The sequence below is a fragment of the Chelonia mydas genome, chromosome 13, assembly GCF_015237465.2.
Source record: "Chelonia mydas isolate rCheMyd1 chromosome 13, rCheMyd1.pri.v2, whole genome shotgun sequence".
Classification (NCBI taxonomy): domain Eukaryota; kingdom Metazoa; phylum Chordata; order Testudines; family Cheloniidae; genus Chelonia; species Chelonia mydas.
The window spans coordinates 893,215-906,223 of record NC_051253.2 but is presented as its reverse complement, the minus strand read 5'-3'; the positions used below and the strand labels follow the sequence as shown (position 1 = coordinate 906,223).

The window sequence follows — 13,009 nt, the reverse complement described above, 5'->3', positions numbered from 1 at the left end:
GTCTGCACAGAGCAGTCGAGCATGTTCCCTCCTCTCAGCTCCTACTGGACTGCACGTGCACCAGCCCCACAAGTGACTGAGCATGATCCAGCACAGGCATTTCCTGTAATGATTACTCCCCTCTGGGCTGGGCACTGGAACGGAGAGCAGGGAGCCTCTCTCCTGTGCCCTTAATAATCCCCCTGCAGACACCCAGGCAGCAGCGAGGAGGCAGCTGTCTGATTTGAATGAAGAGAGGACAAACGCTAGACAAAACGTAGATTGGGACCAGGAGTCTGAGTGGGATCGCTTGTGCAAGGAGACTGGGACTGGGAGCCAGTGTGGTAAATGGGGGGGTTGAGGATTTGGCAAGGGGCTAGGGGGAGGAATTGCTGGCTGGATAAGCAGACTGGAACTGGGAACCAGTGGGAAGGGGGAGGAGAAGAGAGATCTGACAAGGAGCTGAGCTGAGAGAGAGAACTGGGGGTGGCTGGGCAAAGAGACTGGGAACCAAGAGCCAGGCAGAGGCTTGGGGAGATGATTGAGATTAGATCTAGAGGAAGTCTCAGTGGCAGGGGAAGAGATGAGGTACTAGGAGGGGTACTGAGGCTGGCTAAGCTAAGGAAACAAGGAGTTGGGGGAGGGGGAGCTATAATTGGTTGGGCATTGGGACTGGAGAGACAAGGGCAAGGAGCTGGGGACAAGGACCCAGAGTGGTGGAAGAGACAAGCATGGGGAGAATGGGCTGAAGAGTCTGGGATGGGACCCAAGATCCTAGAGTCTCCCTATTCTTCTGCTGTTTGTGAAAGCTGAAACCCACTTGCAAAGTGTGATACCCTCTGTCGTGCTGGTCCCTGTGGAAGATAACCTACTACTGCTATCAGTTACTCCGTTCGGTCAAGTGGCAGAGGTCTGTGGTGGATGTACAGGTTCTAGCCCTGCTGATGTCACTATGATGCCAGCTGATGGAATTTTTTTTTGTTCTTTTAAATACCTAGGAAATTAACCCACCCACAAACTACATTAAAAAAACATTAAGGTCGCAAAGTCAAGCACTCAAAAACAAGTAAATACCAGAATTAAGGTTGCCCATGGAACCTTAACTCTCCCCTCTTGGGCATATGCATTATGACACAGTCTTCAATTACATGATCACATACAATTTTTTTCCACGGGACCCTTGCCTTGGTGCAGAATGGACCTGCTCTGGGGATAAATCACACAGGTGTAGTGAAGGAGACTGATATTTCTGCCTCATTTGTAGAAGAAGTTGGAAGGTGTATAGTGAATGAAGCAGGGAATTTCAGGAAAAGAAAGGATAGCCTCAGACTTAAGTCCAGAAAGGACAATCATGATCATCTAATCTGACCACATGCACACTGCAGGCCACAGTCTCTCTCCCACCCACTCTTGTAATAGATGCCTAACATCTTGCTGAGTTACTGAAGTCCTCAAATCATGATTTAAAGACATCCAGTTACAGAGAATCCACTGTTTACACTAGTTCAAACTTGCAAGTGACCCATGCCCCACACTTCAGAGGAAGGTGAAAAATCCCCAGGTTCTCTGCCCATCAGACCTGGAGAAAAATTCCTTCCTGACCCCCAATGCGGTGATCAATTAGACCTTGAGCATGTGGGCAAGAGGCACCAGCCAGACACCTGGAAAGAATGATCTCGTAACTCTCAGCCCTCTTCAACGAGTGCCCCGTCTCTGGCTGCTGGGAATATTTGCTACGATCAGCCCCAGATGGGGCACACGCCATTGTTGGCAGTCCCCTCATACCATCCGCTCCATAAACTGATCAAGCTCAGTCTTGATGCCAGTTACATTTTTGCCCCCACTGCTCCCCTTGGGAGGTTGTTCCAGACCTTCACTCCTCTGATGGTTAGGAACCTTCGTCTAATTTCAAGCCTAAACTTGATGGCCAGTTTGCATCTATTTGTTCTTGTGCCAACAGTGGACCTTTACTTAGGTAACCTGGTGTTTGTGTGTCTGATGTATTTATAGGGAACAATCACATCTCCCCTCAGCCTTTGTTTGGTTAGGCTAAACGAGCCACACTTCTGAGTCACTTCTCCTAAGGTAGGTTTTCCATTTCTCGGGTCATCCCAGTAGCTCTTCTCTGCACCCTTTCCGGTTTGAATTCATCTTTTTTAAACGTGGGAAACTAGAGCTGCACACGGTATTCCAGATGAAGTCTCACTAGTGCCTTGTATAATGGCAATACCTCGCCTGATTCATCCTAGGATTGCGTTACCCTTTTTCTACAGCCACATCCCATTGTTGGCTCATAGTCATCCTGTGATCAACCAGTACAGCCAGGTCTTTCTCTTCCCGTGTCACTTCCAAGTGATTTGTCCCCAGTTTCAAGCATAAATTCTTGTTGTTAGTCCCTAACTGCATGATCTTGCACTTTGCACTATTAAATTTCATCCCATTTCAATTACACTAGTTTTCAAGGTCTTCCAGATCCTCTTGCATGGTATGCTGCTCCTCTGTATTGTCAGTGTCTCCCAACTTTGTGTCATCCACAGATTTCATTAGCATGCTCTCACTTTTTGGGCTGAGGCCATGAATGAAAATGTTAAATAAGATTGGTCCCAAGATCAATCCCTGAGGAACTCCCTTAGTGACCTCCCTCCAGCCTGACCATTCACCTTTCAGTGTGACCTATGGTGGTTTCCCCTTTAACTCAGGGTTAAGGCAGTTGAATGCTGCCCTGGAGAATTGGATTCTGTCCCTGGCTGTGCCACAAAGTACTTTACTGTTACATGGGGCAAATCATTGAAACCAGATTGTCACTGACTCACAGATGGTCGCTGACTGTATTCCTCATTTCTGGGGTCCCTGATGTGAGACAGTTGGGTCTGCATTGTAGGAGGGCCGTGCTCAGAGCTGAACTGAAGTCACGGTGATCTATGCTTTGAACATAGATAGTGCTGAGCACGCTGGCTGAGATTGGGCACCCAAAAGGAGGGGGAAGTTTTGACCTTAACCTCCCTCTGCCTCAGTTCCCCATCTATGAAATGAGGATAATTATGCACCTGTCTCATACTCCTCCCCCTTTCTTAGGTTTTCAGTTCACTTTCTACTCCTCTCTCCCTCCCGGCCTCAGCACTGCTGTGTCCCAGGCAGCTGCACTGGCCATGAGGGATGTTTGCACTGCCCATGCAGCAGCTGTCTGTTGTAGGGATGACTCAGGGCTGTCAATCCAGCACCCTTCATCAGCACCAGATTTCACTCCAAATGTATGACAGCACCGATCTGTGGGTGAGCTGGTGCAGCTGCCCCTCCACCTGTGGGGGCCAGGCTGCCTGACCTCCTTTGCCCAGAGCTGATCCTGGTGCATAGAGAGGGATATGAAAGGGAACGGGGTTGGTTTAAGCTCCAGCAGAAACTCTACAGCAAAAGTGTTGTGTGCCAATGGGGAAAGGGTGACCTGGCAGAGAGCTGGGCCCCGTTCCAGCCTCCAGGTAGGTGGTGGTAAGGACAGTGACGACCAACGATCCGTCAGCCAACAAAGCAGAAGCCTCCATCTCCGAGCTCAGCAGGGCCCAGCTGCCTCAGGCCTGTGAAGGAGCTTAGATGCTGCACTGGTAGATGACAGCTGGGGCGAGCCTAGGCTGCAGGCAGGTTTGTGCGGGGCATGGGGCTCTTTAGTTCCTCCTGTGCTCCCTAGAAATCCCTGGAGTCTCGGCTCGGGCCTATGTGTGTACAGGGCAGGTGTATGAGTCACCTAAGCCCCCTTCAGTTTTCTCTCCCGGAGGGGCTCCCTACAGGCCCAGGGAGGAGGGAATGAGGAGCCAAGCGCTCCCAGGCGGGACTGGGCTCAGGCTTGTCTGTTGCAATGTCCTGCAGTGAAGCCTTGGACTCAGTGTGGACCCCCCTGCTCCAGCCCTGCCCAGGCGTGCACAGGAGCTACTGTAAAGCCGCCTGGGGGGGCCCCTCGGCTAGGGAAGGAAGAGGGTTTATTCCGCAATTGTATAAGGTGCCCCTAGGCCAGGGGAGTGCAGCTCTGCAGAGGGTACCTGGGGCCCTGCTCTCCGCCAGCGCTGCCGAGCCTGGGTCTGCCCCCCACACAGAGCAGGAGGGCGGACACAGGCCCACGGGTTCGACCTTATCTGCCCTGCCTCCAGCCCCATTGCTTCACTGGCCAGCCGCTCTGGGCTGACCCTGCAGCCACCTCTGCTCCCAGCCGGCCCCTGAGGCGGGGAGGACAGCGGGAGCTGGGCTCTCCGGGGAGCAGTTCGGGTTTGTACAGCGCCTGGCACAGCGGGCCCGGGTCCCACCGCAATACAAGTGATGGCTCAAACGGCATTTTCCCGAGGCAGGGGACGCTCCTGGCGGTGGAGGCAGGGCTGGAGCGGCCCCTTCCCCTGGCTGGGGCTGAGCCGGGCCGGGCTGGCCGGTCCCCCCAGCTCCTCGCTGCCACGCCGGCGCCGAGGCGGATGCTCGCAGGCTCCCTGCGTCGGTGGCCGGCTGCGCAGGGCTCGGCCGGCGCCACGGGGCGCGCACCCGGCCCGGGCTCCCGGCGAGCGGGTGAGTGGCCGCGTCCCGGCTGCGGGAGGAGGGGCCGGGCCGGGCTGCCGGCAGGGAGCGGGCTGCCGGCGCGCCCTGGGCGGCTCCGGCTCCGGCTCCGGCGCCGCGTCCCGGGCGCAGGGGCGCAGGCTGGGGCATCTCCCCGGGGCCCCGGGCCCGGCCTAGAGGAGCAGCCGGGTGCCCGCCCTCCGCCGCGGCCGGTGGCCTTGCGCCGGCTCCTGCTTTTCTGTGGGAGGCTCCAGCCTCGAACCTGCCCGCGCCCGGGGAGCCCCCGCAGGGTCACAGCCTGGTCCGGCGGCGCCTGGGCCCGGCTCAGCCCTAGGCCCCTGGCTGGGTGGGGCGGCTGATCGCTGCCACCCCGGCCCCACCTTCCATCACGGAGGGAAGCGGAGAGCCTGTGCCCATGCAGACTGCCAGGACTCGCGGCCGGCCGGCCTCTGGCCTGGCAGCAGCCGAGCCAGCCCCCGCCCTCCCAGCCAGCCCCCGGCCTGCCAGCGGGCAGGGGCAGCCAGCAAGTGCCCGCTCTGAGGGCTCCTGTGATGTGCACACCTGCCACGAGGCCGGGGCCACACGCCAGCCCAGGCGGGATAGGCGGCAGCGTGGGAGGGAAGGGACAGCCCCACCGCTCCTTAGCTCCTCCGCGCTGCAGAGCCCCCTGAATTGCTGCCCAGAACGAGGCCCCAACCCTGTTTCTAGCCTGGGCTGGCGTTGCTGGAGGCCCTGAGGGAGGGAAGCCGGGGCCAGGCAGGCCCTTGGGACTCTGCTTACAAACCCTTTATTCACGGAGGTCTCCCCGTCTCTCTCTCCAGGCTGGGCTCCCCTGACCGTCCCCGCTGGGCTCGAGGACCTTCTCTCCAGGAGCTCCGAGCGGCTTCAGGAAGGGAGACCATGAGCCACAAGGATGGCGAGCTGGGGAGCTGCCAGCCGCTGGTGTTCACGGCGCAGGAGCTGGAGTGCAAGATCTGCTACAATCGCTACGACGCACGAGCCCGCAAGCCCAAGCTGCTGAGCTGCTGCCACCGGGTCTGTGCTAAGTGCCTGCGCAAGATGGTGGCCGTGGGGGAGTCCTCGCCCCAGCTGCTCAGCTGCCCTTTCTGCCGGCAGGAGACCCAGGTCCCCGCGGAGGACGTGCAGCTGCTCCAGGATGACAGCAAGGTGCTGGCAGTGCTGAGGTACCACGAGCGGGCAAAGAAGCGAGGCACTCTGCCCTCCCCCGAGGTCATCCTGTGCCCCAGCGTCCTGGAGCCCTCCCGCAGCTCCTCTGACTGCCTGGTCATCACCATCCTGGAGGTGCCGGAGGACGTGGCGCCCCCCGAAGGCTTGGGCATGCTGGACATGATACGCCTGTACCGCCCCACCAGCCTGGACTCGCTGCCCTGCCGCGGCCCCATCCAGAAATCCCGCTCTTGCACCTGGCAGGCCATACCCCACTTCGTCCTCTGGATGCTCTGCCTCATCTACTTCAGCGCCCTGCCCTTTGGCATCTACCTCCTGCTCATTGAGCGCCACAACCTGGGCATCGTGCTGGTCAGCCTGGTGCCCTCCACCCTCATTCTCTGTGTCCTCTACAGCTTCTGCCAGTGTCTGTGCCGCGAGATCTTCGAGTTCCCCTCCACCTGAGCCTGCTGCTCCCCTGGGTCCTGAAGGCACCAGGCACTGGCCTTGCACAGCCTGGACCTCCCCAAGGCTGTGCCCTGTGCCTGGGGCTGGCTGAGAGCATCCCCACTCAGGGCTTGCCAGCCCCCAGTTACTGCAGGGGGACGGGAGATGTCAGTGTGGGAGGGTCCAGGTGCAGCTGAGCGACTGGTTGGACAGGGCCACGAAGCGAGTACTGAGTGCCTGTCATCTTCCCTTGCAGAGAGGAGATGTACTACAAAGCCGTGCACGACACTGCTGTCATCTTCCTACAAAACAACGCAGGCTTCACCAAGTGGGAGCCCACGCCGGAGCGGCTGCAGGAGCTCGTCACAGCCTATAAGCACTCGGGACGGACCCTCAGTTCCACGGGTTCCTCCTCCTCCTCCTCTTCCTCCTCCACTTCTTCCTCAACTGCAGATAAAGATCGGGAGACGGGCCGAGAGCAAAGCACCAGCCGGGAGACCAATGCCAATTAATCTGCAGAGGGCAGTGTGCGGGGACAGACGGCAGGGGCGAAGGTAACAGTGCTCCAGAGGAGGGAAGGTTTGATGTGGCAGGTGGAGAGACTGCTGGCCGAGTAGCGCCAGGCCTGGGGGACTCTCTCCAGGCAGCTCCACCCTGCTTGCTTTCCTCTGTAAACCTGCAAGGCCACTTCCCTCACCAGAGTCCAGGGAGATTCCCTCGCCTTACGCCCCGTGGGAAGAAAACTGGCTGCTGCCCTAGACGAGGGGCAATGAAGCCAAAGGTCGCAGTCATAGGAAGAGTTTGCAGCCCCATCAAACACTAAAGCTCTGAGGAAGAGGCAGCTGGTGCTGAGACGGCTGCACAGGTGAAGGATGGACGGACAGACGGACGGACTGACTGACAGACCGAGCTGTGGCCTAGAAGGTCCCTTGCAGCTGGCTGAAGCCTGGCATTTCCAAGAGAGAAGCAGACAGGGTCCAGAGGCTCTTCCTGCTGGCCTGGCACCAGCCCAGCTCCGTGTCCATAGTGTAAATAGTTCTGTCCGTGGCGACCATGCTCCCTGCAGGGTTTGTTTCCGTAGCATCCATGTTTCCTTTCCACATGTACGAGTTCCGTGTTTGCCGAAGCTGTTTACTGTATAAAAGAAAAGCAGAGAAAAGGAATTTCTTTTAGTGTGTAAAAACGTCTTTGCAGCTGTTTTGTAGTCGTTGTGGTTTTTATCCAGAGCCCTCTGGGCTTTATTTAACCTCCTTGGGTTTTGTTTTTTAAGGATTAATTTAACACCGCTAACCATTTTATTACTTTTATCAAAGAAAGCAAAGTCAAGTCTATTTTTGATTTTTGTTTCCTAGTTCTTAGGGACATGTAAAAACCAGCATTACAGCTCCCCTTGGTGTCGGTGCTATTCCTCGTCTGTGGGGCCTGGGACTGTCCGTGGGAGGCCAGGCCTGCTCTGTCTGCCCTCAGATTCACCCTCTTCTGCTCTCTCCTGCTGTGCCCCTGAGCTCGCTGACCTGGCTGCTGGAGCATGGAGGGGATGGAGCCCCCAGCCCATGTGATCTTTATTTTCAGTCTTTATGTCTTGGAGCCTCTTCCTGTGCAAACCACAGACTTGTTGCGCGCCGTGTCTGCCCTGCATGTTACTGGTGCTGTTGGCCTGTCAGACCCTGCTACAGAGGTGTGGGTGGGTGCCTGCCCTGCTGGCTTTGGGGGACCCCCCCCGCATCTGCATGATCTCCATAGTCAGCAGAGGGGCTATAATCTAGACCCCATTGTGTCCGGTAAGGACTGTGCTGCATTAGCAGGAGGGTTTATATCCCTGGTGAGCCACACATGGCCATGGAGCTGTGGAGCCTGGCTCCAGAGAGCCCGGCCCTGGAGAATGGGGCCCCGGAGAGCCCGGCCCATGGCCATGTTTGCACTCGTGCCCTCTGTCACAGGGAGGGATCTGCGCAGCACAGGGATGGGTGGAGTTTGCTCACAGTAGGATGCCTGTCCTTCCCACCCTGCAGCCCAGGAGCAGCCCAGTGTGCCAGGAACCCTCAGCCATCGGGGAGGGGGAGGGAGGGGGGTTTACATCGCTGGGCCTCCATGTTCCACCCCCCAGCTCGTGCTGCTCCTGAGGCTCAGACCCCCTTTGCCACCAGCGAGAAGCCACCCAAGCCTGAAACCTGCCCCAGCCCAGCTCTCCAGGTCCCTCCAGACCATCTGCTGCGGAGCTCCCAGTGCCCCAGAACGCTGCGCTGGCTGGGGGTTGCCCATGGGGCTGTGTGGGGTGAGCAGGGTGGCTGGGCCTGCAGAGGTGGGCGCAGTGGGACAGCTCCCTTGCTGCATGTGGCCGGCGGCTGTTTCTGGGAGATGGAGCCCCTGACTTTGGGCGCCGGAGCTTAGGGGGAGACCTGACCAAAGCTTGGGCTGTGGCAGCATGGAACGGAGCAGCCCCAGCGCTGCCTCTGGCCTGTGGGGTCCCCCGCCAGCTCCCGTCAGCCCAGCAAGGCCAGCGCCCTGGGGCGGGGCTCTCCGCTTCCAGAGAAGCTGCAACCGCAGGCAGCCAGAGCCCTCCTGGGACCCACCGGCCACGTCCTGCAGCCCCGGCCCCCGGCCGGCCTCATGGAGCAACCCCCACGGCCACTAGGGGGAGCCATTGCCTAAGACACCGGGGGGGGGGGGAGGCCGCTTGTGGCTGGCTGTTCCGCGGGCTGTTCCTTCCCCTGGTCTGTTCCATCCCCACAGCCCGGGGGGGGCAGAGGTGCTGGAACTGGGGGTGCTGCACCCCCTGGCTGCACGTTCTGCACCCCCTGGCTGGACGTGGTTCCGTCACATCCAGGGTTTACAATTTTGTTCAATGGTGTCAGCACCCCCCTGTACAAACTCTCCCAGCCCCTGGAGGGTGTGAGCGGGGGGGCGGGGGAGGGCTCCAGGCCCCCAGCTAAGCTGTGCGTGGAGGCCAAGCCACTGGGGGGCTGCAGCCCTCCTGACTCCTTGGATGGGGGTCTGGACCCTCCCCCAGCTCTTGGCAGTGGGGTCCCGAGGTCGGGGTGGGTGGGTGGTGGAGCCCGCCGTCTGGTAACACACACGCCCAGGAAGAGGCTGGTGACATTGAGTTGCTCATTCATCTTTATTAGACAGAACATGGCAAAGCCCAATCACCCTGGCTATGTGGGTGCCACCCCTGGACCCCCAGCTAGGCTCTGTGCCCCCCAGGGGAGCATTGGGGGCCACCAGGTTGGGGACAGCGTGGCTGGAGTGCAGCCTGCAGGCTCCTGGCGTGAGCACGTGGGGCTGGCCCCCCTGCCCCCCTTGGCCCTGTCGCTTGCCATCCTGTGGGGCTGGCGAGAACCCTGGCAACAGCCCAATGGCAGCAACCTCGCCCTGGCTGGAGCCTGGGCCCCATTCAAACCCAATCTGCATGGGCTCCCGCACCGTCCCGTGGCCTCCAGCCCCCTCCTACCCTTCCCCCCCTTCAATCTCCCCCTCCCCCTAGATATTTTACTGTCTTCTGGGAGCCACTCAAGGAACCATCCCCCCAAGCCCTCTTTGCCCCACAGACTCACTCTTTACCCTAGAGCCTCCCCCAAATCTACAGGGCTCTAGCACCGCTGAACACCTGGGAGGGCCTGTCTACAGCCCGGCTCCCCGTGGGCAGAGCCCCCTCCCCCGGCCGTGAGTCCCAGGCCGGCTGCCGCCCGTGCCACGCTGTCACTGTGGGAGCGTCCGGTGGCTCTCGGGGCACCAGGGAAGGGCCAGGCTGAGCTGTGGGGGTAGGACACCCCAGCAGGGCGGTGCCATCTCCAGCTGCAGGCGGCAGCTCTGCTCCTGCTGGGGGCACGTCGCAATCTCAGCCAGACACCAGATCTTGGGCTGCTGGGGCGGCGTCCCCTGTGTCAGCTCAGCAGCGTTGGGCTGCGGGCTTGGCCGCTGGTGCTCTGACTCCAGGCAGGGGCCTGGGCTGCCCTCCTTGGGGCTGCCCCCTGTGCCCGGGCTGCCCCCCGGCCCCTCGCCCTGCCCCCCGGGCTGTTGCTCGCCCCGAGTCTCGCCCTCGCCGGCGTCTCTGTCCGACTTGCTGCAGGGGGCCCAACTCAGCTGCTTCTCCTTCTTGAGGCGCCGCCGGGCGTTGGCGAACCAGGTGGAGACCTGGGTGAGGCTCATCTTGCTGCTGATGGCCAGCATGAGCTTCTCGCCCTTGCTGGGGTAGGGGTGCCTCAAGTGCTGGCCCAGCCAGGCCTTCAGGGCGCTGGTGCTCTCCCGGGAGGTGGCCGCCTTGGCTCGGGACAGCTCTGCGGGCAGGCCCTGGCCGAAGCAGGGGGAGCACAGCACGGGGCCGGGCAGGAGCAGGGGCTGGAGGTTGTAAGCAGCCGTCACCTGGAAGGCAGGGGAAGGGGCGGTGAAGCCCTGGTTGCAGAGGTGCGTGGGCAGGGAAGGGGCTCGCTGGTGGATTGCCCAAGCCATGCGCTCCCAGCCCTGCCCCGGGGATGCCCCAGCACATCTCCCAGTGTTCAGCCACATGGGACTGGCACATTTGTTGGCATCTGCTCCCTCCTGTCACGGGGGCTGTTCCCCACACAGCCACCCCGAGCGGAGAGCGGGGCCTTTGCTCCGGCCAACCTAGTGCCCTTCCCCCATATCCTGCTGGGGCTCCCACACTGGGAACGCCCCCCCTGCCCTCTTGGCTCTGTGTGCTAGGGGCAGGCTGGGCTCTGTGGATACACCCCTGGGCTAGCCCTGTGTGCTGCTGGGGCTGCTCCAGCAGCTTGTGGGGCGCGGGCGGGGGCGGGGGGACGACGACGATGTGGGACCGTCCCAGCCGTGCCAGAGCAGAGCCCTGACCCACTGAGCTGAGCCTGGGGACAGACACAGTCTGTGGGGCAGGGGAAGGAGGGTGCTGGGCAGGCCCAGCTCTGCCCCACCAATGCAGAGTACTGAATGCCACAGGCAGCCCCCTGGGGTTTGCTGGAGGGGGCTCCCATCACCCACCCCGTGGGTAGCACTGCAGCCCCACCTGATCCAATGGCCAGGGCAGGGCCACAGCTCCTGGGCACTATTGTCCGGGGGGGGGGGGGGAGGCTCAGAGTGCCCCTACAGCCAGCCACTCCCCCAGCCACCCCACAACAGGGAGAGCTGCTACCCACAGGGAATGAGAGACCCCAGGAAGGGAGGCAGGCAAGTCCCAGTCTCTGGGGCAGAGTCTGTACAGCTGGCTGCAGGGGACCAAGGCGTGAGTAGCAGAGTGGGCAGTGATGTCCAGCTTTACCCACTCACCCGCAATGCCCCTGCCCCAGTGCCAGGGCTAGACCCCCCCAGGACTCCTGGCTCCCTGCCCTTGAGCCACCCACTAGCCTCCTCCCCCATTTGAGCTCAGGGTGGCAGACACTTTGCCAGTGGGTGCTTGGCGCCTGCCTTCCACGCAGCTAACTGCCTGCCCCCCCTTTTCCTGCTGGGGTGGGGGGCCACACGCGGGGCACCCTCTGGATGGCGGCAGACAGCCCCTGCGGCCCCCCCCCCCCAACGCCCCAGGCCTGGCGCGTCACTTACTGGCTGTGCAAGGAGGCTCAGGTGCGGCGGCAGCAGGTTGGAGCCCTGTGGGGCTGGGCAGGTGCAGGGCAGGTGCAGGACAGCGTGGGGAGGGGGAGGCAGCAGCCCTGGGGCACCCCACACCCCTCTGGGGGCCCCCGGCTTGTTGCCAGCCTGAGCCTCCCCCCACACCAGCTGTGCAGCTGCCATGCTGCTAGGACCAGTGGGAGGGAGCCCAGAGCCCAGAGCTTTATAGGGGGCTGGGGCGGGGGGGTCCGTGTGGGGCCAGCAGAGTGATTGACAGCTGCTTAGCAAGGACGAGCAGCCTGGTGCCAGCTCACATTAAAGCGCCTGCACAGATTGTCTGGGTGGTAAATCCCCCAGCCTGGCTGGTTCCCTGTGTGCCGAACATGCCACGGTCATGCCACCACCACGCTCCCGTGCCAGCCGTCCCGGGGGTGACACGTGGAGCCAGGCCGGAGGAGGCCCGTGCGTACGGCAATAGTGCCTGGCTGGCACAGTTAGGGGCCTGCTGCAGCGACACATGGGGCACGACCATCCCCAAGCCCCCCAGGCTAGCCCCCATTGGGCTGGAGGGGGGGATGGGCTCAGCCTCATGCCCACACGCTGGGGCCCATGACCGGAGGGCGGCAGCGCTGCAGCTGGCGTGGGGCAGTGCTGGGGTGGCCCATGCCTTAGCCCATGGCTGGGGCGAGACAGGAGGAGCCGTTGGTCCTGGCACCGGTGCTCCAGTGAAGGGAATCGGGCTGCCTGAGGCCTATAGTGCGGCAGGCCCCCACCAGCTGCCTGGGTGCAGCGTCCAAGTAACCCCCTGGGCCCTGCCCAGTGTGGGGCGGGGGCAGCGCCTCAGAGCAGGGGCTGGAGCCAGGCCTGCTGCGGGGGCAGGGGAGAGAACCCACCTTGCTGCCTGGCCCCTCACCCCAGCTGCAGCCACAGCTCTGGGGTCCTCAGGGCAGTGCCCCGTGCTACCGGGGTGCTCTGAGCCCAGCTGTGGGTGGCTGGAGGGGCCCTGGCTGAAGGGTCCATTACCGAGCCCGGGGCAGAACCACTGCGATCTGCACCCTCGCTGCCTGGGGAGGGGCAGGCGAGCCCCGGCGGGCAGGGCCGGCAGCAGGGGGACAGATTCCAAACAGCAGCAGCTGCTCCGCGGTGCCAGGGGAGACCCCAGCAGCAGGGCGAGAATGGGCGTGTGTACGTCAGCCTCTCACCCTGGTGCCACCCCGCCCTGCCCCCAGGGGCTCTGGTCCTCAGCCCCGCCGTTCACTCAGTCCCTGGCGGGAGGGTGCCCCCGACCCCGAGGACTGGACTCTGCCCCCACACCTGGCCGGGGCTGACGCAGACCCAGACCCACAGC

At 61.7% G+C, this 13,009-nt stretch overlaps 3 protein-coding genes across 4 annotated transcripts in view; 2 read left to right on the top strand and 1 right to left on the bottom strand.

The window, feature by feature from the left end:
• Window positions 1–7,320, top strand: part of PCIF1 (phosphorylated CTD interacting factor 1) — a 44,386-nt gene extending 37,066 nt beyond the window's left edge. The window contains exon 17 of the mRNA XM_043527334.1: window positions 6,380–7,320. Coding sequence (XP_043383269.1) covers window positions 6,380–6,635 — 256 coding nt within the window. The 3' untranslated portion in view covers window positions 6,636–7,320. The remainder of the gene's footprint in view (window positions 1–6,379) is intronic.
• On the top strand, window positions 4,445–7,320 carry LOC102942332 (E3 ubiquitin-protein ligase RNF182). Of its 2 annotated transcripts, none has more exons than XM_043527337.1 (2): window positions 4,445–4,521; window positions 5,331–7,320. In XM_043527337.1, the coding sequence occupies exon 2, from the start codon at window positions 5,410–5,412 to the stop codon at window positions 6,139–6,141; it is 732 nt and encodes a 243-aa protein (XP_043383272.1). In that variant the 5' UTR covers window positions 4,445–4,521; window positions 5,331–5,409; the 3' UTR covers window positions 6,142–7,320. The 2 variants fall into 2 exon arrangements, with proteins under 2 accessions (XP_043383272.1, XP_043383273.1); XM_043527338.1 differs by lacking the exon at window positions 4,445–4,521 and adding an exon at window positions 4,593–4,749.
• Window positions 7,321–9,621: 2,301 nt separating this feature from the next.
• On the bottom strand, window positions 9,622–11,418 carry LOC119567873 (iroquois-class homeodomain protein IRX-3-like). Its single transcript, XM_037915345.2, has one exon. It carries the CDS (start codon window positions 10,627–10,629, stop codon window positions 9,823–9,825), a length of 807 nt encoding a protein of 268 aa, XP_037771273.1. The 5' UTR covers window positions 10,630–11,418; the 3' UTR covers window positions 9,622–9,822.
• Window positions 11,419–13,009: the final 1,591 nt, after the last annotated feature.